The 23953-nt window shown below is 41.4% G+C and overlaps 1 protein-coding gene across 3 annotated transcripts in view; it reads left to right on the top strand.

Moving 5' to 3' along the window:
• serac1 (serine active site containing 1) overlaps nucleotides 1–23953 on the top strand; it is a 129828-nt gene that overhangs the window by 25180 nt on the left and 80695 nt on the right. For 2 of the 3 annotated variants that reach the window (XM_072581110.1, XM_072581111.1), the window contains exon 5: nucleotides 19693–19824. In XM_072581110.1, coding sequence (XP_072437211.1) covers nucleotides 19693–19824 — 132 coding nt within the window. Of the gene's footprint in view, nucleotides 1–4229; nucleotides 4357–19692; nucleotides 19825–23953 lie in introns of all 3 variants that reach the window. The other variant, XM_072581112.1, reaches the window with a different exon arrangement.

Below are 23953 nucleotides of genomic sequence, written 5' to 3'. Positions count from 1 at the left end.
CCCCAAAATGCTGGATGCAAATTTTATAAGAAGCAGTTGGAAAGTCACAATGAGACATCACACACTTTCTTTAAATCAGCAAGTAACAGGCATTTAGGCCTGTCAAAGAGATAATAAACCACAATTTTGAATTTATTGGTAAGCATGCATGGAGCACAGAACGTTAAAGCCTTGGCAGCTTTTAAAGAGTGACAGCTGGTGACACCTGTTGTCATTGTTGAACTTGACAGCTGAGGAATGAGTCTTCATTCTTGCAGTCGTTGTAGGAGTTGGACAGTCGTTGACTTATGATACAGTCCCAATGATAACATTATGCATTTGGCAATGTAGAGAGGGGAGTTTGGGGGCTTGTGAGTTGGTCAACAATGCAGTAACAACTAGCAGCACATGCTGGTCAGGCCAATAGTACCTAAATGCCATGGACATTGTTCAGAAGGAACGTCAAGTGAGCAGGACAACCTGAGAGGGGAGAGTTGTGTATATACTGAATAGGACAACAGAAATCTTATGTTTACCTGCATAGGAAGCCACAGAAGAAGCCAAAGCAGACTGCAAGCAAGCAGAAATGTGGAGTGAAAAGTAACCTGTAGCCAGTGTAGACAGCCAATGAATGAGCTACATGCAGATGTCAAATCATCCTTCTGCCTGATCTTTGTGGTATAGTAATGGAGGATACTGTGGCTGTACTGGTTGTCGTCCGAGGTCACCAATCATAGAAACTAGGAACAGGAGTGCACCAGTCGGTCCTTCACACTTGCTCTGTCATTCAGTATGATCATAGCTGATTCTGTGTCTCTGTGCCATATTCCTGCTTTTTCCCTATAACACTTGGTGCTTTTAAAATCTCAAAATATTCTTTAGATGAATATTGTGACAATGTTGTCACTTTAAGAGGTTATTTTGCCCTAGCTTCTTTTGAAGAGAGGTTGTAAGGCAGAATTGGCTACTGGAGACAATTTCAGTAAATAGCTTGGAAGGACTTAGATTTGTTTTAACAGCCTGAAAGGGTGTAGCCAGCTGTCTCAGATCCATATTTCTGGGTTTCAGTTTTTTCAGTAACATCAGATCTCAAAAAGTTGGAAGCCTTCTATGTATGTGCCTGAGCTGCGACTTTCTCTGAATTTTCTTTTTATATTGTTTCCTTCCAGATTGGAGAACTATATGTGAGAATCCGTGTCTGAATTTGCCTTTTTGACAAGCGGTGTGTTAATGAAAGGACTTCAGATTGGAACAATTAATTAGTAATAGTTATTGTATTGAGCATTTGGTTAAGCTTTCAAATAGTAGTTAGTCTAAATTCCACTTTCTTTTGTCCATGTTTTAACTATTGTGTTTACATAAATTGTGTTTTGCTTAACGTCAAGTAGTTTGGCCAGTCACATTGCATTTGGAACATCACACTTCATATCTATCTTTAAATTAAGAGAAAGGGAGGGTCCAGGCTACCCCTTTAAACTATTTTGAGGTCTGGTCTGGTCCATTACAAATTGGGGGGGCCTGTTAGGATCAGTAATTCCAAGTTGGGTTTAGGATTGTTGGACTTAAAGGCTGCGAGTGATGGCTATTAGTGTCTTTTGTTTTGGGTGTTTCAGCCACTCAGAGTTTTCTGGTGGTGAAAGAAGTAACTTCGGGTGTTTTACAAAAAGTGAACAAAGCAAAGCTTTTGGAATTGGCAAACAAGCTTGAGTTGGTTTTGCCTGGGTCTCTGAGGAAAGGGGAGGTAATTATGACAATTGAACAGCATTTAAAATTGCTGGAAATGCCATCACAATGTTTGGAAATGGCTAAAATTCAGTAATTCCTGATAAAGAGCTCCTGCCCAAAACGTTGAGTTTCCTACTCCTCAGATGCTGCCTGACCTGTTGTGCATTTCCAGCACCACTCTAATCTTGATTCTAATCTCCAGCATCTGCAGTCCTTACTTTCGCTGAATTAGAGAGGAAAGTCAACTTAGTGAAGAGGATAGTGGATGAGCAAACTAATTGTAGCCAAAGGCTTGGTGGGAATCTGTTTAAATATGTCTAAACATTCCCTACATTCGATAAGCAGGATGTAGAAGCCTTTTTCATTTGATTTGAGAAAGTGGCTAAGCAAATGAAGTGACCAGCGAACTTGGTAGAACTCGTGAAGTATTTGCATCACTATCAGAGGAGGTATCTTGGGAGTACGAGGAGGTGAAATATGCTACCTTAAGTACCTTAAGTACCAGCTTGTGCCAGAAGCCTAAAGACAATGTTTCAGGAATCTAAGGAGGGACCCTGGTCCAACATAGATTGAGTTGAAATGATCCAAAAAAAAGTAATTTTGGTAGGTGGAGTAGGGCATTGAAAATAAGTCAAACTTCCAATAATTGTCTGAGATGATTATTTTGGAGGAGTTCAAAAATTCACTTCCTGTAGTACTGAGAGCATGTATGAAAAAGCAGACAGTTAAAACTGTAAGTTGAAGCAGCTGGAATGGCCAGTGATTGAGTTGGTTCATAAATCAAACTTTGGCTTCTGATATCAATTTCAATTTGTGAGGGATAGAAATTAGAGAAAACAGAAATCCTTGGGTGGTAGCAGACAATGAAGATTGATTATCATAGGAAACCCATGATTGGGGAAAGTGAAGTAAAAAAGATCAGGTGTTTTCACTGCAATAAAGTTGGTGGTTTAGAAAAAGTGCTGGGAAGACAAACGTGGGAAAACTGGATAAAGCAGTGAGTTTTGTTGACGTGGTAAAGGAAAGCACAGTGGAAGCTAAAAAGCTACACCAGAATGTGCAACCTGGTCAGGGGTTGTTTGAGAAGAAAGTGTTAATTGATTGCATTGGACCCCTCCTTAAAACAAAATGTGGGAATCAATATTTGTTCACAAAAATGGATGTGTCCACCTTATTTCCAGAGGCCATTTCATTACAGAATATCAAAGAACCTACTCAATTTTATTTTTACTAGATATGGACTACCTGCAGAGGCATAATTGGATCAAGGGTCAAATTTTACATTAAAATTATTCAGGGAAGTTATAGATAGCATAAAATAGATAGTTAGGAATAAAACAATTCAAATCCACTACATACCATCCAGGATCATTGGGAGCATTACAGTGGTGACATCACACTTTAAAGACCAAGTTGAAAATTTATAGTTAAGACTATGCAGAGGATTGGCATAAAAGGTATTCCATTTGTACATTTTGCAATTAGGGATGCACCAAATGAATCTACCAAAGTTATCCATTTGGGCATGAGGTGAGCAGACCACTGAAATTAATTAAGGAGTAAACAGAGTTCAGAGACCACATATTTAGACAATGTCAAATTTTAGAAAAAGATTAAATAGAGTGGGTAAGTTGACTAAACAGCATTTCAAAGTAGCACAGCATGTGATGAAACAGGAATCAGACAAGAAATGAAAAAATTCCAATTTTACAAGTGGAAACAAAATGTTAGTGTTACTTGCAGTGATGTGAACCTTTATAAGCAAGGTTTAATGAACCTTATCAAATCAAAAGAAGATCCAGTGAAGTGAATTGTTTGATAAGAACACTAGGTAGAAAGAAATCTGACTGAGTGTATCATATGAATATGCTGAAAAGGTACCTTGAAGGAAGGAAAACAAAGGAGAATATGTTATTGGTTACAACATAGTGAAGAAACAAGCAGAGAATTCTGAATTGGACATTCCTCACTTCAAATCGGGCAATGGTCAGTTCTCAAAAATTGGAGTAAATTATTGAGTTACCTTCCAGAGGAAAATTGAAATGATTTGAAAGAGTTATTACTACCACATTGGGAGATATGTGGAAATAAGCTGAGAAGTATTAAACAAATTACACATGATATAGAAATAGGAAATAGTATTCTAATTCAGCAATATCCTTATCGACTTAACCTTCTAAAGTTAGCACAAGTTCAAACAGAGATTGAATGCATGCTTAAAGACAACATAATTGAAGTGAGTTGCAGTGACTGGAGCTTGCCCATAGTAATAGTGTCAAAATCAGATGGTGCTCAATGATTATGTGTGGATTTTGGCAAAGTCAATGTAGTTACAAAGTTTATTTCATATCCTATTCCACGTTGGAAGACTATATTTAGAAGGTGAGGCAAACAGCTTATATTTCTAAGTTGAACTTACTCAGACGATACTGGCAGATACCTTTACCGAAAGAGTGAAGACAATTAAATGACATCAAATGGCCTATACCAATTTAAAGTCATGCCATTTGGTTTGAAAATTCCAGACTGTTTAGATGGAGCTTATTAATGCAGCTATTCAATTCGAAAATTATACACGTGGCAGGATGAGAAAATGTAATTGCCGATGCGTTGTCGTGGCTTTGATGAAGAAAGACGGAGGCCTTCAGTGGCGTGAGTAGAATGACCAAAATACTATATAGTAGTGAATGTTGCATGCTAAGAGTCTATGTTATGTATATGGATTGTAGTGTACTAATAGAGTAAGACTAAGGATTTTAAATATGAATCCATCTTTGTATATTGATGTTTTTTTTAAGCAGGAGTTGTGATGATGCTGTCACTTTAAGAGAATATTTAGTCCTGTTTTGTTTTCAAGAGAAGTTGTAAGGGAGTGGTACAAAAATGGCTACTGAAGAACACTTAAGGAAGCAGCTTGGGAGTCTTTAGTTTTTTTAACAGCCTGAATGTGTGTAGCCAGCTCTCACAAATCCAGATCTTTTCATTGACTGGTGAACACGCAGATCCTTTTGTACATTCACACATACCAATATGTTACCATTTAAATAATCTTCAGGTTTTCTGTTTTTCATGCCGGAGCATGTAACTCCATAATCACATTATATTTCATTTGCCATGTGTTTGCTCACTGACTCAACTTGTCTAAATTACACAGAATCATTGTTGCATCTTCCTCACAACTTCTAATCCTGTCCAGTTTTGGGCTGTCAGCAAACTTAGATATGTTACATTTAGTTACCTCATTCTCAAACACTTCCCAATCAATTTGTTAACTATGATTTGCCTTTCATATGCCCGAATCATCGATTTTCCTGCTCCTTGGATGCTGCCTGACCTGCTGCGCTTTTCCAGCAACCCCATTTCAGCTCTGATCTCCAGCATCTGCAGTCCTCACTTTCTCCTCCTTTTCATAAAACCATGCTTGCTTTATCCAATCATGTCTATACTTTCTGAATGTTCTGTTATCACATCTTTTGTGATCCTAACATTTTATCCACTACTGAAGTTTGGGTAACAGGTCTGTAATACTGTTTATTTTTCCTCTCCCTCCCTTTTTATGTGATGGGATTACATTTGCCACCCTCAAATTTGTAGGAACTCCTCCAGAATTCTAAAGAATTTTGGAAGATGACCACCTATATATCCAGTAATTCCTCGGCCACTTCCTTTAGTAGTCTGAGATGCATGTTATCAGATTCTGGTGACTTGTCAGCCTTTAACCCTATTAATTTCCCAGTCCCATTGTCCTACTGGTACTGATAGCTTTTAATTCTGCAGTCTGACTGGACTCTTAGTTCCACAACATTTCTGCGAGGTTATTTGTGCTCTCTGTGAAGGCAGAGCCAAAATACTGTTCAGTTGTTTTGCCATTTATTTGTTCCACAATATAATTTCCCTGGCTTCTGAATGTAAAAGACCTACATTTATCTTTACTCATCCTTGCAAGAGTCTTATTAGAGGGCAGAATTGAAGAATATTTAATGACATGAGCAGTGGGTCTTCATTCTTTATTTGTCTAGTTGGATTTGTATTACATAGGCATATGACATATGTCTCAACATCCTTCAAATGGTCTCTCATGTGTCTTAGGGTGCTATGGCTAGGCATCTGATTCCTCATCTTCCTCGGTGTCTGGTGGATGTGCATTGTCAGCATCCTTTAGGTCAAATGGGAGGGTGGGTGAGAGGACTATAAAATTCTGTGGCACCTAAGAGTGATAGAGAATATATTTGCATGTTGAGACGACTGGCTAATCTGTCAGGGTGTGATCACAAACGCACACTGTCTGTAAGACTTTGTCTGGTGCATGGTGAAAAGTAATGGTGCTAAACCTATTTTGACTACGTCCATTCAGTAATGCACATACAGATCAGCATTACTTAAGAAGGCATTTGTCATGACTTTGATGCAGAAATGGGAAATGCCACAAATGTGAACTTCTGACATGAACCTGAGCTTAGAAATTTAGACCAAGTGACTGTACTGCCAAACGTAATAACTGCTCCAGAATCTACAGCATTTTGGAAGATGATCACCAATGCATCTAATATTGCCCAGGCCACATACTCTGAGCATACTCTTTCATACATTGTTCTCTGCACCACTTATACTGGAATAGGTTGCTGATCTAGCTGCCGCGATGATGAGGTTAGCCTGAGGTCTGAGGGAGAGAACTCGAACTAATAGCAGTCCCCTAATCATGAACATTGTAACGCCCATGGAAGAGATGACTGGTGCTGCCTGGTTTCATGATGGTTGCTCGACCACAGACAGCGAGGCCTTTTGCAGTCAGGAGAGCTACCACATTATGGTCACAAAAGAAATCTCAAGGTGTGCTTGAGAAAGAGCATTCTTGTATCTCCAATGTGTTTACATTGTTGGATCTATAGATCCCTGCCTGACAAAGCATGAAGTAGCCTGAGGTCTGAAGGGTTCTGGACAGGAGCAAGAGCTTCACCTGTCATCATGGCAACTTGAGTCTTTGGTGTTACCAACAGCAGGGCTAAAGAGCTGAAATCTTCTCCCCTGTAAGGCGCACTTGTGCCTCCATGTCAACTTGAGGATTAGATTGAAACTCCACATGCCCCTCTGACTCTGTTATTCATTCCTTCAGCTTCTCAGCAAGATGATAGCAGGTCTGCACTTCTTACCAACATCTACTAAATGGCTTACTAGATATGATTCTCCAGGTGAATTGTCATTATCATGGTGAAGGAGGCTGTACCACTGATGAGAGGGAAATTGTAGCAGTCATTGCCTAAATTTACTCCCGTACTTTCCAAGCCTGGGCACATATATTTTCGAGAAGCTTTCCATCATGCATCTCATTCTGGACCTCCAGTATCTGGACCTTGGAGACAACTCCAAAGAAGGAGTTGGAAGTTAGAATAAGCATGGTCTCCCACACTTTTATTAGTGTCTGATTTTGGCTGTCATAATCACTGACAAGAGATGTGTGAGTTTGTGACAAGTTTAAGAATATAAGAAAGAAAAGAGCAGGAGTGGGCCATCTTGCCTATTGAGCCTGTTCTGCATTTATTAAGAGCATGGCTGATCTTTTTGTGGACTTAGCTGCGCTTACCTGCCTGCTCACCATGATCGGTAATTCTTTTACTGTTCAAAAATCTACCTTTGCCTTAAAAACACTCAACAAGGTTGCCTCAGTTGCTTCACTAGACAGGGAATTCTACGGATTAGCAACCCTTTTGGTGAAGAAGTTTCTCCTCAACCATGTCCTACATCTGTTTCTCCTCATTTTGAGGCCATGCCCCATAGTTCTAGTTTCATAGAACATAGAACATAGAAGAATACAGCGCAGTACAGGCCCTTCGGCCCTCGATGTTGCGCCGATCAAAGCCCACCTAACCTACACTAACCCACTATCCTCCATATACCTATCCAATGCCCGCTTAAATACCCATAAAGAGGGAGAGTCCACTACTGCTACTGGCAGGGCATTCCATGAACTTACGACTCGCTGAGTGAAGAACCTACCCCTAACATCAGTCCTATATCTACCCCCCCTTAATTTAAAGCTATGCCCCCTTGTAATAGCTGACTCCATACGTGGAAAAAGGTTCTCACTGTCAACCCTATCTAACCTCCTAATCATCTTGTACACCTCTATCAAATCACCCCTAAACCTTCTTTTCTCCAATGAAAACAACCCCAAGTGCCTCAGCCTTTCCTCATAGGATCTTCCTACCATACCAGGCAACATCCTGGTAAACTTCCTCTGCACCCGTTCCAGTGCCTCCACATCCTTCCTATAGTATGGCGACCAAAACTGCACACAATATTCCAGATGCGGCCGCACCAGAGTCTTATACAACTGCAGCATGACCTCAGGACTCCGGAACTCAATTCCTCTACCAATAAAAGCCAGTACACCATATGCCTTCTTCACTGCACTATTTACCTGGGTGGCAACTTTCAGAGATCTGTGTACATGGACACCAAGATCCCTCTGCTCTTCCACACTACCAAGTAGTCTACCATTAGCCCAGTAATCCATCTTTTTATTACTCTTACCAAAGTGAATCACTTCGCACTTAGCTACATTGAACTCCATTTGCCACCTTTCTGCCCAGCTCTGCAGCTTCTCTATATCCCGCTGTAACCTGCCATATCCTTCCTCACTGTCTACAACTCCTCCGACTTTCGTATCATCAGCAAACTTGCTCACCCAACCTTCTAACCCTTCCTCCAGGTCATTCATAAAAATGACAAACAGCAATGGTTTCACCCGCCATCTTACTATTCCCTTCATAATTTTATGTTTCTATAAGATCTCCCCTCATTCTCCTAAATTTCATTGAGTACATTCCCAGTCTACTTGATCTCTCCTCGTGAGGCAAGATTCTGAATTCCAGTATTAACCAAGTTAACCTCCTCTGTTCTCAAGTAAGGAAACCAAAACTATACATAGAACAATCCAGTGAGAGGTTTGGCCTCTCCAGCACCCTGCACAGCTGCATCACAACCTCTCTATTTTTAAACTGCATCACTCCTCTAGCAATGAAGGACAATATTCCATTTGCCTTCTGAATTACCTGCTGCAGCTGCAAACCAACTTGTGATTCATACCCAAGGCCACCCAGGTGCCTTTGCACAGCAGCATGCTGCAATTTACTTACCATTTAAATCAGTGCATTTTGCTGCTATTTTGATGACCTCATATTTACCAATGTTGTACTCCATCTGCTGAACCCTTGCCCACTTACTCCCTGAACCTACCTATAACCCTCTGCAGACTTTGTGTCCTCTGCATATTAGCTGTACCATTCATTTTAGTGTCATCTGCAAACTTTGACATTGTACACTTGGTCCCCAACTCTAAATCATCTATGTAAATTGTAAATAATTTTGGTCCCAACAATGACCACTTACCACACACCACTAGCCACTAATTGCCAACCAGAAAAACACCCATTTATACCCACTCTTTTGCTTTCAGAGTAGGGAGTTGAGTATGGGTGGGATTCCCTTCAGAGCGTCTGTGTAGACTGGAGGATTGGAAAACTACTAATGTAACACCCCAGTTCAAAAAGGGAGGGAGTCAAAAAGCTGATAACTATAGGCCAAATAGCCTAACATCTATCATTGCAAACATGTATTAAGCAAGTAACAGCAGCACGTTTGAAAAACCATAATGTAATCAGGTAGAGTCAGCATGGCTTCATCAAAAGGAAATCATGTCTAAATAAATTGAGAATTTTTGAGGAAGTCTCAACCAGAGTGTATAAAGGTGTGGATGTGGGTAGATATGTTGCATTGGCCTTTCAGAAGACATTGGACAAAGTACCCCAAAAAAATTTGTCATAAGATAACAGCCCATGGTGTTGGAGTAATAGATTGGCATGGATAGAGAGTTGGCTAATGGTCTGGATGTGCGAGTTAGATGAGGGATTCTTCTTCAGGTTTGCATCCTTGTAACCAGTGCAGTTCCACAAAGGCAGTGGACTGCAACTACAACTGTTTGTATATGTTAATGACTTGGAGGAAGGAAGTGAATAGGGAGGCAAGGTGGCTCGGTGGTTAGTGCTGCTGTCTCACTGTGCCAGCAACCTGGGATCAGTTCCAGCCTCAGGCAACAGTCTGTGTGGTGTTTACACATTTTCCCTGTGTCTACAAGGGTTTCCTCCAGGTGCTTCCCTGTGTCTACAAGGGTTTCCTATCACTGTCTAAAGATATACAGGTTAGTTGGATTGGCCATACTAGATTATTCATAGTGTCCAGGGATGTTTAGGTTAGGTGGATTAGCCATGGGAAATGTTGGGTTACAGGGATAGAGATTGGAGGGTGGAGAGTCTGAATAGAATGCTCTCTGGAGATTTGGTGTGGACTTGTCACAACAAATGGCCTGTTTCCACACTGTAGGAATTCTAAAAATGAAAGAAAGAATATATTGTAGTCAAATTTACTGATGAGACAAAATAGGTGAAAAGGCAAGTTGCGAGGGCATAGAAGCAGTTTAGAAAGATATTGGTAGTTTAGATAAGTGGGCAAAAAGTTGCCAAATGGAGTTTAATGTGGAGAAATGTGAAGTTGTTCATTTTGAAAGGGAGAACACAAGAATGGAATTATTTCAAATGGAGAACGATTGCAGAAAACTGCAATGCAAACGAATTTGAGTGTACTTGTGCTCGAAACACAAAAAGCTTGCACAACACTGCAGCAGGGAATCAGGAAATCAAATGGAATATTGACCCTTACTTCAAAGGATTTTGAGTGTAAGAATAGGAAAGTCTTACTGCAACTGGACAGGATGCTTGTGAGACACATCTGCTGGATGTCAGCAGTTTTGATCCTGTTATGTTAGGAAAGATGTCATTTCATTGGAGGCAGTTCGGTGAAGATTCTTGAGGATGATTCCTGATATGAAGTGATTGTCTCATGAGCAAAGGCTAAACACATTTGGACTCGCAGGAATTTAGGAGAATGGGAGGTAATCTCATTGAAACATAGGGTAAATGCCCAGAGGAAAAGAACAAAGAACAATACAGCACAGAAACAGGCCCTTTGTCCCTCCGAGCCTGCACTGCCACGTTTTTCCCTTCCATGCTAAAATTATCTTCACTTACAGGATCCATATCCCTCTATTCTCTTCCTACTCATTTATTCACCCAGGTGCTTCTTGAATGCTGCCATTGTCTACTTGCATCACCACTTTTGGCAGCACATTCCAGGCACTCGCCACTCTTTTGTATGAAAAACTTGCCTAGCACATCTCTTTTAAATTTCCCACTTCGCAAATTTAACTTATGTCTCCTAGTAATTGACCCTAGGAAAAGGCCTCCTACTTCCCACACTATCCATGCCATTTGCAATCTTATAAACCTCTATTAGGTCAACCTCCTGCATTCCAGTGAAAACAAACCCAATCTATCCAATCTTTCTTCATAGCTAAAATCTCCTCTACTAAGCCACATTCTGGTAAACCTTTATGTACCCACTCCAAAGCATCTATATCTTTCTGGTCGTGTGGTGACAAGAACAGTGCGCAATATTCCAAGTGTGGCCTAACTAAAGTTCTATAAAGCTGGGGCATAACTTACCTATCCTTGTACTCCGCATTCCTTCCAATGAAGGCAAGCATGCTGAAAGCCGTTTTGCTACTTTATCTACCTGTGCTGCCACCTTCGGTGATCTGTGGACCTACACGATCAGATCCCTTTGCATGTCAATACTTATAAGAGGAATTTCATCCACTGTATAATTTCCACTGGTATTTGACTTTCCAAGATGCATCACCTCACATCTGTCTGGATTAAACTCCATCTCCAATTTTTCTGCTCATGCTCCAACTGATCTGCTGTCTCCTCTGATAATCCTCCACACTGTCTGCAACTCTACTCGCCTTTGTATCATCCACAAACTTAATAATTGGGCTAACTACGTTTTCCTCCAGATTGTTTATGTAAATCATAAACAGCAGAGACCCAAGCAGCGATCCCTTTGGAACACCAGTAGTCACGGTCCTGCATTCCAAAAAGCACCCTTCCACTGCTACCCTCTGTTTCCTATGACTAAGCCAGTTCTGTATCCATCTTGCCAGCTCACCCTGATACCATGTGACTTCTCCTTTTGTATCAGTCGGCCATGAGGGACCTTGTCAATGGCTTTACTGAAGTCTGTGCAGACAGCATCACCTGTTTTTCTGTCTTCAATCATCTTCATCACAACCTGAAAAAACTGGTTCAAGTTAGTGAGGCATGATCTCCCATGCACAAAACCATACTATTGCTAATAAGCCCATTTGCTTCTAAATATGTATAGATCTTGTCCCTGCGCATCTCTTCTGATAATTTATTGATAGGAGACTCTCAGGCCTGTAATGTCCATAATTATCCTGGCTATCCTCAAACAATAGGACAATGTTGGCTATTCTCCAGTTCTCTAGAACCTCTGCTGGCCAGCGAGATCCCAGAGATATCTGTCAATGCTGCAGTAATTTATTTTCTTGCCTCCCTCAATATTCTGCGATAGATCTCATCAGGACCTGTGAACTTATCTACCTTTAATACTTTTTAAGATGGATATTACCTGTTACTTTTTAATAGCAACTTAGCTTAGAAATTCAACATTCCCTTCCCTGAGATCATTCTCCCAGTTCCTTCTCTTTGGTGAATACCAACACATGGTATTCATTTAGGACCTCACCTTCCTCTTCTGGCCACACACACAGATTCCCTCCTTTGTCATTGAGTAGGTCAGCCCTTTCCCTGGCTACCTTCTTGCTTTTTATATATGCATAAAAAGCCTTGGGATTCTCCTTAATCCTGCTTGCTGATGACTTTTCATGACCTTTTTTAGCCCTTCGAATTCCTTGTTTAAGTTCTTTTCAAGGTCTTATATATTTCAAGGTGTTCGTCAGTTCACATCCTCATCGACCTTATGTATGTTTTCTTTTTCTTGTTGACCAATGCCATAACATCCCTGGTCATTTTTTTTAGATTAGATTACAGTGTGGAAACAGGCCCTTCGACCCAACAAATCCACACCGACCCGCCGAAGCGGAACCCACTCATACCCCTTACCTAACACTACGGGCAATTTAGCATGGCCAATTCACCTGACATGCACATCTTTGGACTGTGGGAGGAAACCGGAGCACCCGGAGGAAACCCACGCAGACACAGGGAGAACGTGCAAACTCCACACAGTCAGTCGCCTGAGGTGGGAATTGAACCCGGCTCTCTGGTGCTGTGAGGCAGCAGTGCTAACCACTGTGCCACCGTGCCGCCTACCGTGCCCTGGTCATCCAACGTTCATATAACTTGCCCTATGTATCCTTCATTCTCCACAGAAATGTGCTGCCATTTGAAATATTCCCACATGTTCAATGTAAATTTACCCTCCAACACTGCATCCAATCAAAATTCTCCAATTCTGCTGAATGTTGTTGTGCTTCACCTTCCCCCAATTTAATACCGTCACCTGAGAACTGCTGTTATCCCTATCCATGAGTATCTTAAAACTCATCTTATTATGGTCACTACTCCGAAAATGTTCCCCCACTGAAACTTCACTCACCTGCCTGGGCTCACTTCCCAAAGGAGAAAGTGAGGACTGCAGATGCTGGGGATCAGAGCTTAAAAATGTGTTGCTGGAAAAGTGCAGCAGGTCAGGCAGCATCAAAGGAGAATGAGAATCGATGTTTCGGGCATAAGCCCTCCTTCAGGAAGAAGGGCTTATGCCCGAAACATCAATTCTCCTTCTCCTTTGCTGCCTGATCTGCTGCACTTTTCCAGTAACACATTTTTAAGCTCATTTCCCAAAACCAGGTCAAGAAACTCTCTTGAATGATGCCTACAAATCCTGCCCCATCCATGCCACTACCAAGTACTGACTCTCGGTCAATCTAAGGGAAGTTAAAATTACTCACCACAACAACTCTTTTTTTTTTCCCCCCCTCCTAGGAGAGTCTAGGACTTGCGGCCATAGCCTCAGTATGAAGGTTAAAGACTGAGATGAGGAGCAATTCTTTCAGTAAAAGTTAAGTGTCTTTGGAACTCATTGCCACTGAGAGCTGTGGAGGCAGAGTCCTCAGCTATGTTTATGGTTGAGATAGCTTCTTAGGAGGGAAATCAAAGCAGGAAAGTGGATGTGAGAAATACCGGATCATCCGTCATCCAAATGGTCTACTCCTGTTCCTATTTCTTATGGTCTTTATATCCAGCGTGTATGCATTCATCCTTCATGGTTCCTTCAGGCAAATATTACGTTTTCTGACAGTGATCCATTCATTCTGAATCTGTTGCAGTTGTAGCTCATGTCATTGGTGAGTTGTGATGAACAACCGTGTAGCTTGCAGTGTTAACTCTGCTTCCTTCACACAGATGCTGCCAGATCTGTTAAGTTTTGCCAGCAATTAGTGTTTGTTTCAGATCTATGACATCTTTATTCCATTTTAGTACCAGCAAATGTCCCTAGAGAAAACATCACAACTTAAGGTCAAGTGAACTAGAACCACTGCCATCTAGAAGAAGGATAACCAGTAGGCCATTGACCTCACAAAAATGCACTTCAGGTGTCTTGACCAAAGTTTTCTTGTTATCCCTAAGTGAGGGTTCCCTATGTTGATATAGTCTGTTGTGTTCTGTACAAAATGGGTCGCCAGAAACAACTGGAACTTGAGGTTCATGGGGCAGAGCATACTACATTGGAGGATGTTAACCTTGAGAAAGGCCAACTGGAGTACATGTGAATGAACAGGACCACAGTGGTAATTTGTGCATAGTGCCGGAAGATATTGGTAGGAATCTGATTAAATACTTTGGGTTAGTGTTCACTAGTAAAAGGGGTGAAATGGGTATAAAATTCAGGGAGAAGATCTACATGACAGTTAGATAAATTTGCATAAACGGAGATGAGGTTCTGAGTGATCTGACAGGTTTAAAAATAAGGTAAAAACAATGACTGCAGATGCTGAAAACCAAATACTGGATTAGTGGTGCTGGAAGAGCACAGCAGTTCAGGCAGCATCCAACGAGCAGCGAAATCAACGTTTCGGGCAAAAGCCCTTATGAAGGGCTTTTGCCCGAAACGTTGATTTCGCTGCTCGTTGGATGCTGCCAGGTTTAAAAATAAATCCATCTTAAGAGCTAAATGAAATGTCTCCTGGGTTGTTGAATGAAGGAAGGGAGGATTTAACAGATGCACTTTAAAAATTTTCAATTCTTTCTGGCCTCGAGAGGACTGAAGGACAGCGGTGGATAGCATTATTCAAGAAGGGAGCAAAGAATAAAAGAGGAAATTACAAGCAAATCAGGTTAAACTCTGCAGTGGGAAAATTTGGAAGAAATTCTGCGGGACAGAATTAATTTGCATTTAGAAAGGCAGGGATTATTCAAGAACCGTCTGCATTGCTTTGTTTGACCAACTTGATGTAATCTTTTGAAAAGGTGACCAGGTGTGCAGATGAGGGCAATGCTTTTGATGTCTTAGCAAGGCTTTTGATAAGGTCCTACATAGGAGGCTGATAGCCAAAGAAAGAACAGCTGATGGGATCTGAGGAAATGACTCATTGGATCAACAGTTGGCTGGGTAACAGGAAGCAGAGGTTGATGGTTGAGGGTGTCTGGTGTTTTTCTGACTGCAAGTCTGTGTGCAAGGGGGTCATTGATCAGTAAGTTTGTAGACGATACAAAAGTTAGTGGAGTGCTAAATTGTGAAGGAGGATGGCCTTAGATTACAAGAGACTAGAGATGGGCTGGTCAGATGGACTGGTCAGTGGCAAGTGGAACTTAATCTGGATAAACGTAAAGTAATGCACTTGGACAGGACAAACCAGGCAAGGTAGTACATGATCAATCCTGGGAAGCACCAAGGATCAGAAGCGCTTCAGTGTACATGTGTATGAGTCCCTTTAGGTAACCGAACAGGTGGATAAAGTGTTTGAGAAGCGATATAGTGTGCTTGCTTTCTTTGGTTGAGGAACAGAGTTTAAGGGCAGAGAAGTTATGCTGGAACTGTGTAAAATGTTGGTTTATGCTGCAGCTAATTGTACACCATTCTGGAAGCACATTATACAAGGGGTGTGATAGCACTGGAGAGGGTGTAGAGGAGATTTATCAGATCATTGCTTGGGAAGGAGAGTTTCAGTAATGAAGAGAGCTTGCACAGACTGAGGTTGTTTTCCCCAGAGCAGAGGAAGTTGAGAGAGGATATGATTGAGATACCGGTTAGGTGAAGTGGCCATGCTAAATTGCTCATAGTGTTCAAGGATATGTAGGTTAGGTGCATTGGTTAGGGGTAAACATAGGGTAACAGGGTAGGGGAGTGTGTCTGGATGGGTTACTCTTCGGAGGGTCATTGTGGACTTGTTGGGATAAATGTCCTGTTTCCACACTGTGGGGATTCTATGATTCTACGTATAAAATTAAGGGGCATAGATAGAAAAGACAGCGGTTTAGATGTGTAAGGGACAGCGGTTTAGATGTGAAGTGAGGAAAAACGTTTTCACCGAGAGGGCAATGGGAATCTGGAGCTCACTGCCTGCAAGGATAGTAGAGGCAGAAACCCTCATAACACTTGCGGTATTTAGATGTGCATTTGCTTTCCAAGGCATTGAAGGCTGGAAAATAGGATGACAATAAGTAGATGGTTGTTTTGATTGGCACGGACATGATGAGTGGAAGGGCCTCTGTCAGTGCTAGTCCTGAGATGATACTTGTATGGAGACATAGTAACTGATTCATGACAACCTCCACTGGAAGGTCTACATGAGACTGCCTTTTTTGCCAAGTGGCCCTCTCCACAGTGCAGTGTTGTATTCATTTCTCATTCAGTTCAGCACTTACGATGCAGCCAGTATTCTATAGTGTCAGAGTATCGACATGGATAACACCATTACATGTGGGGACACCTCCCACCATGTACACAGCGAGTACTCCTGTGACTCGGCCAAAGTGGTCTATCTCATACGCTGCAGGCAAGGATGCCCTGAGGCATGATACATTGGCGAGAACGAGCAGACGCTACAACAGATGAATGAACACCGCACGACAATCACCAGGTAAGAGTGTTCCCTCCCAGTCGGGGAACACTTCAGCAGTCTGGGGCATTTGGCCTCATCTTCAGGTGACTAGCCTCCAACGCGGACTGGGACAAGCAACAGCATAAAGATGTGCAGGTCAGGTGAATTGGCCATCCTAAATTGCCTGTAGTGTAGGTAAGGGGTAGATGCAGGGGTATGGGTGGGTTGCGCTTCGGCGGGGCGGTGTGGACTTGTTGGGCCGAAGGGCCTGTTTCCACACTGTAAGTAATCTAATCTAATCTAATAAAGCGGCCAAGCAAAGGCTGATAGCCAAGTTCTGTACCCATGGGAGTGGTCTCAACCGAGACCTTGGGTTCGGGACACACACACACACACACACACCATTCACAAGGACACATACCCCATCACACACACACTCAATCTGTCGCTCCTACATGCGCACACATATAAACTTATAGGGTGAATTTGTTATTGCAGAATTACATTTCGCTTTACTCAAAAACTGCATGAATCCATGTAAAACTATACAGAGGATTTGTTAGTCTGACATAGCATTGGGACACAAACAGACATCACCCCTATTGTTTAAAAACTTGAGCTATCTTGAGAATGTAATTTAAAAGAAGCTCTGGGATTTACATATCAATGAACAGAAACCAGCATATCCAATTTATAAAAGATGAAAGTTTTAAGCTAAGATTGTTTACTGTATCACATCTCCATGACATTGGACTCCTTTGGCATGATGTTATTCCCCACAACCACCTGATGAAAGAGTGGCACTCTGAAAGCTAGTGCTTCCAAATAAACCTGTTGGACTATATCATGGTATTGTATGATTTTTAACTTTGTCCACCCCAGTCCAACACTGGCACCTCCAATTCATGGCGAAAGGGAATTACAGCGCAGTTTGCCTCACATAATGTGGAAAATGCTAGTTAAAAATGTGATAACAACATTTTGAAAGCATTAACAATATTAGACCAAGTCAACATAGATCTATGAAAGGGAACTCGTGATAAAATAATCTTCTGGAGATTTTCGAGGATATAACTATTGGAATTGATAAATAAGAACCAGTGTTTGTGATGTATTTAGATTTCAAGAAAGCTTTTGATACACCTAAGAGGCCAGTAGACAAAATTGAAGCACAGGGCATTGGAGGTAATATATTGGCATGGATTGAGATTGGCTCAAAGGCGAGAAACAGAGTATTGGAATAAACAGGTCTTTTTCTGGATTGGAGGTGGTGAACAGTGGTGTACCGCAAGGATCGGTGCTTAGCCCTCGCTATTCACAATACACAAAAATGATTAGGATCAGGGAATCAAATGCAATATTTCCAAGTTAACTGATGACACAAAAATAGGTGAGATTGAGAATTTTGAAGAGGATGTAAAGAGGCTTCAGGGCAATCTTGTCCAAGAGTGGGTGGGCAAACACAAGAGAAAAAAGAAAAGAAGAGAAAAGAGAAAAGGAGAGAGAGAAGAACCTTTTCATTCCACTACCACATTGGGCAGCACAATGGCTCAGTGGTTAGCACTGCTACCTCACATCGCCAGGGACCCAAGTTCGATTCCAGCCTCAGTGGACTGTCTGTGTGGATCTTTTACATTCTCCCTGTGTCTGCGTGAGTTTCCTCGAGGTGCTTCGGTTTCCTCCCACAATCCAAAGACATGCAGGTTAGATGAATTGGCCATGCTAAATTGTCCAGTTCGGGGATATGTAGCTTGGGTGCATTCATCAGGGATAAATGTAGGGTAGGGGAATGGGTCTGGGTGGGCTACTCTTCGGAGAGTTGGTATGGACTTGTTGGGCCGAAGGGCCTGTTTCCACACTGTAGGGATTCTATGATTCTCAGCTTATGGAAGCTGAGTCACTGAGTATATTCAAGTCAATGATCAATAAATTTTTAGATGTTAAAGATTATGTGAAGAAAGGGGCAATAGGCTTTGAGTTACAGCTATGATCATACCAAATGGCAAAGCAGGTACAAAGGACCTACTCCACCTAGTTTTCTATGTGTCTGCTTTTTAATGACATAAGTTAAATGGACCCATGTTGAATATTCTGAGGGCGGTGTTAGTGGTTTATTTTTAAGGGTTCCTGGGAGACACGTTAAATTTTTTAAAAAACTAATAACAAGTAATTCATGGCAGAAAGTTGACAAAAGGAAACTGATTACAGTTGTGCCAGCCAAGTAGGAAGCTTTAATGTGTAGATAGGATGACTCTTCACTGAAGTTCGAGCATCTGTAAGCTTATTGCTGGGTGAAAGGAATTTATTTTCTGATATTTGTAATGAGAAAATTCCTGTAGTTTCTGCATAGGGTGTTATAGTTTTTTTTTCTTCGTTTCTTGTAAGAAGGTGCTTTGCTTTGTTGCTAAAAGTAGTCTCGTGTAAATATGTTGAGATGCTGATTTTCTGCAGTAAATAAAAGAAAATTAAACTTATCAAGCCTGGTTTAAGTCTGGGTTATCTTTTAATCTACCTGCTCAGAGATGTGGTGACATTCTTTTTGAAGCAGGTGGGATTCGAACTCTTGTAATCTGTCTCAGCAATAGAGAAACTATCACTGCACCACAAGAGGCCAATTCACTTGGGTGAATAATTTTTTTCAATATAATGAGATCGTAATGTGCAGTTTATTTGATTTTTATTGGAATCGAGTGTTTTGTTCTCTGTCATCATTCTTCTCCTCCTTGAATACAGTGATTTTGATTTTATTGTCATAGACTTTAAGCTATTTCCTTGCTTCTTGGGCGGAATTCTGAAATTAATTGATGTCTTTGGGTTGCATTCCAATCTGGCACTTAAATGGGATGAGTTGACTCACTCACTATTGCTTTTGTCGTACAAGTTGCCTTGCTTCAACAATTGTTTATTTTCATAGAATAGGCAACATTAATGAGTCACAGATTACATTTCAAAATATGTAAGCTCTTTAAAACTCTCTATCTGACCTTTTTTTTGTTTTGTTTTTATAGAACATTACTTAAGACAGGATGTGGAAAACCATGATTCTGATTTGTGGCTTCTTCTAAAACGGACACAGTCTGCATGTAAAGCAGTACGTGTGCAGGCTGTTCAGGAACTGGCGAAGAAGTATCACTGGCACGGTAAAAATAAGAATTAGATGTTCAAACCTAATTGATATATTTTATCATTGTAACCTTTGTCCTTAATTACTATCTTCTTCACTGGCAACGGGGGTGGTACCAGGGGACTGGAGAGTAGCGAATGTTGTGCCCCTGTTCAAAAAAGGGAATAGGGATAACCCCGGGAATTACAGGCCAGTTAGTCTTACTTCTGTGGTAGGCAAAGTAATGGAAAGGGTACTGAGGGATAGGATTTACGAGTATCTGGAACGGCACTGCTTGATTAGGGACAGCCAGCACAGATTTGTGAAGGGTAGGTCTTGCCTTACAAGTCTTATTGAATTCTTCGAGGAGGTGACCAAGCATGTGGATGAGGGTAGAGCAGTGGATGTAGTGTACATGGATTTTAGTAAGGCATTTGATAAGGTTCCCCATGGTAGGCTTATGCGGAAAGTCAGGAGGCATGGGATAGAGGGAAATTTGGCCAATTGGATAGAAAACTGGCTAACCGGTCGAAGTCAGAGAGTGGTAGTAGATGGTAAATATTCAGCATGGAGTCCAGTTACAAGTGGAGTTCCGCAGGGATCAGTTCTGGGTCCTCTGCTGTTTGTAATTTTTATTAATGACTTAGATGAGGGAGTCGAAGGGTGGGTCAGTAAATTTGCAGATGATACAAAGATAGGTGGAGTTGTGGACAGTGAGGAGGGCTGTTGTCGGCTGCAGAGGGACTTAGATAGGATGCAGAGCTGGGCTGAGGAGTGGCAGATGGAGTTCAACCCTGCCAAGTGTGAAGTTGTCCATTTTGGAAGAACAAATAAGAATGCGGAATACAGGGTTAATGGTAGGGTTCTTGGTCAGGTGGAGGAACAGAGGGATCTTGGGGTCTATGTACATAGATCTTTGAAGGTTGCCACTCAGGTGGATAGAGTTTGTAAGAAGGCCTATGGAGTATTATCGTTCATTAGCAGAGGGATTGAATTCAAGAGTCGTGAGGTGATGTTGCAGCTGTACAGGACTTTGGTTAGGCCACATTTGGAGTACTGTGTGCAGTTCTGGTCGCCTCACTTTAGGAAAGATGTGGAAGCTTTGGAGAGGGTGCAGAGAAGATTTACCAGGATGTTGCCTGGAATGGAGAGTAGGTCGTACGAGGATAGGTTGAGAGTTCTCGGCCTTTTCTCGTTGGAACGGCGAAGGATGAGGGGTGACTTGATAGAGGTTTATAAGATGATCAGAGGAATAGATAGAGTAGACAGTCAGAAACTTTTTCCCCGGGTACAACAGAGTGTTACAAGGGGACATAAATTTAAGGTGAAGGGTGGAAGGTATAGGGGAGATGTCAGGGGTGGGTTCTTCACCCAGAGAGTGGTGGGGGCATGGAATGCGCTGCCCGTGGGAGTGGTAGAGTCAGATTCATTGGCGACCTTTAAGCGGCATTTGGATAGGTACATGGATGGGTGCTTAATCTAGGATAGAAGTTCGGCACAACATCGTGGGCCGAAGGGCCTGTTCTGTGCTGTATTGTTCTATGTTCTATGTTCTATGTTCTATCTTCCATACACTTTCAGAGTTAGTATTTAAGCTTCAGCAAAGAAATGACAAATTCTGAAGTGTAAAAAAAACCATAGAGGTTTGCAACATACAAAGGACGCAATTCAACAGCTTGCATTGAAGGTTCCTTTAACAAAATAAAATTTATCCCATCTTTCCTGGCACAAACTTGAACTATTTTGACGACCCAATGTAGTATCTTTTTTCTAGGAATGATTTAGATTTGCTAAACCAGAGCATTTTATATGTAAGGTAATCGGATAAATTAAATTTGAAAGAGAAGAAGAAGATAGAATGTAAAATATAATGTGGTGAATCTGAAATTTTATGTCATCTTATCATCTTTTATTTATACACGCTTTGTGCCAGCCTAATAGAATGAAAACTTGTTGGCCAATTATAAGAGCAGCGTATATAAAACAAGCTTAGAAAGTTCATATCTAATTCCTCGTGGGTATGAATCTTGAATAAAACTGATCCAAGGAATAGATTAGATTAGATTACTTACAGTGTGAAAAAAGGCCCTTCGGCCCAACAAGTCCGCACCGACTCGCCGAAGCGCACCCAACCAGACCCATTTCACTACATTTACCCCTGCACCTAGTACTACGGGCAATTTAGCATGGTCAGTTCACCTAACCTGCACATTTTTGGACTGTGGGAGGAAACCGGACCACCCGGAGGAAACCCAAGCAGACACTGGGAGAACGTGCAAACTCCACACGGTCAGTCACCTGAGGTGGGAATTGAACCCAGGTCTCTGGCGCTGTGAGGCAGCAGTGCTAACCACTGTGCCACCATAGTAAATTTTATACCAATACTTTTTTTTCCCAAAAGTCAAATTAAAAATATGGCATTGTTTTTTAAAAAAAACAGATCCATCATTGCTACTCTGTCCAATTTAGTGCTCAACCCTTTAGTTCTGGCATATGGGGTTGTTTAGTTTTGCCAAAGATCCGGATAAACAAAGGTGTAGATTCAGAGTTGCAATGACGCAGCTTCATGTCATGCAATACGTCTTTTCCATACTTCTCCGGTATTCCAATAGACAGAACCAATAAATACTGGTGAAGCAAAGGCAAGGTGCTTTCTTTTGCACAGATTGTACGTTCCCTCTGACTGAGAACAACCTAACTCTGCTGCAACAGCTTGACTGTTGGCAGAAAGCTAACTTTTAAAATTTTCTTTCTGCTCAGCCTTTAAGTATAAAAATTGATTAACTACATCTTAATTTCTAGCCCAATCCAAGGCCTGCATCTTCAGCGTTATTAAATCTGATTACTCTTTTTGGTGACTTTTCAGATTGGCAAGATTTGTCTCATCAGACAAGTCTCAGCTGCACTCTGCTGAGCTCCAATGAATTGCTTCATCTCAATAATAATGGACTGGAATGAAAAATCAACCTTTTCTATCTACTCAGCTCATAAGGGACTTTCAATTGATTTTGCACGTCTTGATTAACTGCATAATGTTTTATTCCCCAAATTTAGTTAAACCCTAAAGGGTGAACCCATGTGAACCTGATTTGAATGTAACATATTCCAGAATCTTTTTTTCTGAATAATATTGAAAAACTCCATAAGTACAATAGACGTTTCACACTAATTTTCTCAGGCGGTATCCGACTTAGGAATGCTTGATGCTAACATTCAGTACAGCAGCAAGAAAGGAGGCACAGTTTAACAGCTGCAATTTTGGAGGAATGTTGATTCAGAGGGAAAAAAAATCAAACAGTAACATCATGGGGAAGTGGTGGGTTGATTTTTTTTGTGATTAAAAATGTCTGTTTTTTTGGAATTGATAATAAAACACAGGGATAAGTGAATGTGACATAATAAAGTAATATACATAAGCAAAGTAGAATAAGGGAAGTAGAATAAAGATGGCACAAGGGAACTGAAGGAAGTGCAAGGGAACACGGCAGCACAAGTTAGTCAAGTGGAATGTGTGGCTTGTAAAAGTGAGAAGTCAAGCATCCTACTGGGTTCCTAATTGATCTTGTGAGCAGGAATAGCTTCCTGCTGTAGAAACCTGACGTCCTGGTTTCAGAGCTTGAACAACAACTGAAGTCAAAGAACAAAAGAGGAGTACAGCACAGGAACAGCCTCTTTGGCCCTCCAAGCCTGTACCAATCATCATGCCCTAACGAAACTGAAAAAACCAAACCTTCTGCCCTTATTCGGTCTGCATCTATCTATTCCCTCTGCATACATATTACCATCCAGATGTCACTTAAATCTCACCAACATACCTGCTTCTACTATCTCTTTGGGCAGTGTGTTCCAGACTCTTACCACTCTCTGCATAAAAAGCTTCCCTGGTACATTTCCCTGAAAGTTTCCCCCTCTACCATGAACCTCTACCCCCTTGTAATTGAAACTTAACCCTGGGAGAAAGCCTCTGGCTATCCATCTCTGCCTCTCATAATTTTGTAGACCACTATTATATCTTCTCTCTGCTGCCATCTTTCCAGTGAAAACAATCCTAGTCTTTTTAACTTTTCCTCACAGCCAATGCCCTCAAGACCAGGCAACATCCTCCTGAACCTTCTCTGCACTCTCTCCAAAGCTTTGACACCCTTCTGATAACATGATCTCCAAAA

This window comes from Chiloscyllium punctatum, chromosome 11 (assembly GCF_047496795.1).
Source record: "Chiloscyllium punctatum isolate Juve2018m chromosome 11, sChiPun1.3, whole genome shotgun sequence".
NCBI classification, from domain to species: Eukaryota; Metazoa; Chordata; class Chondrichthyes; order Orectolobiformes; family Hemiscylliidae; genus Chiloscyllium; species Chiloscyllium punctatum.
The sequence above is the reverse complement of the archived record's forward strand: the minus strand, read 5'-3'. Positions and strand labels throughout refer to the sequence as shown.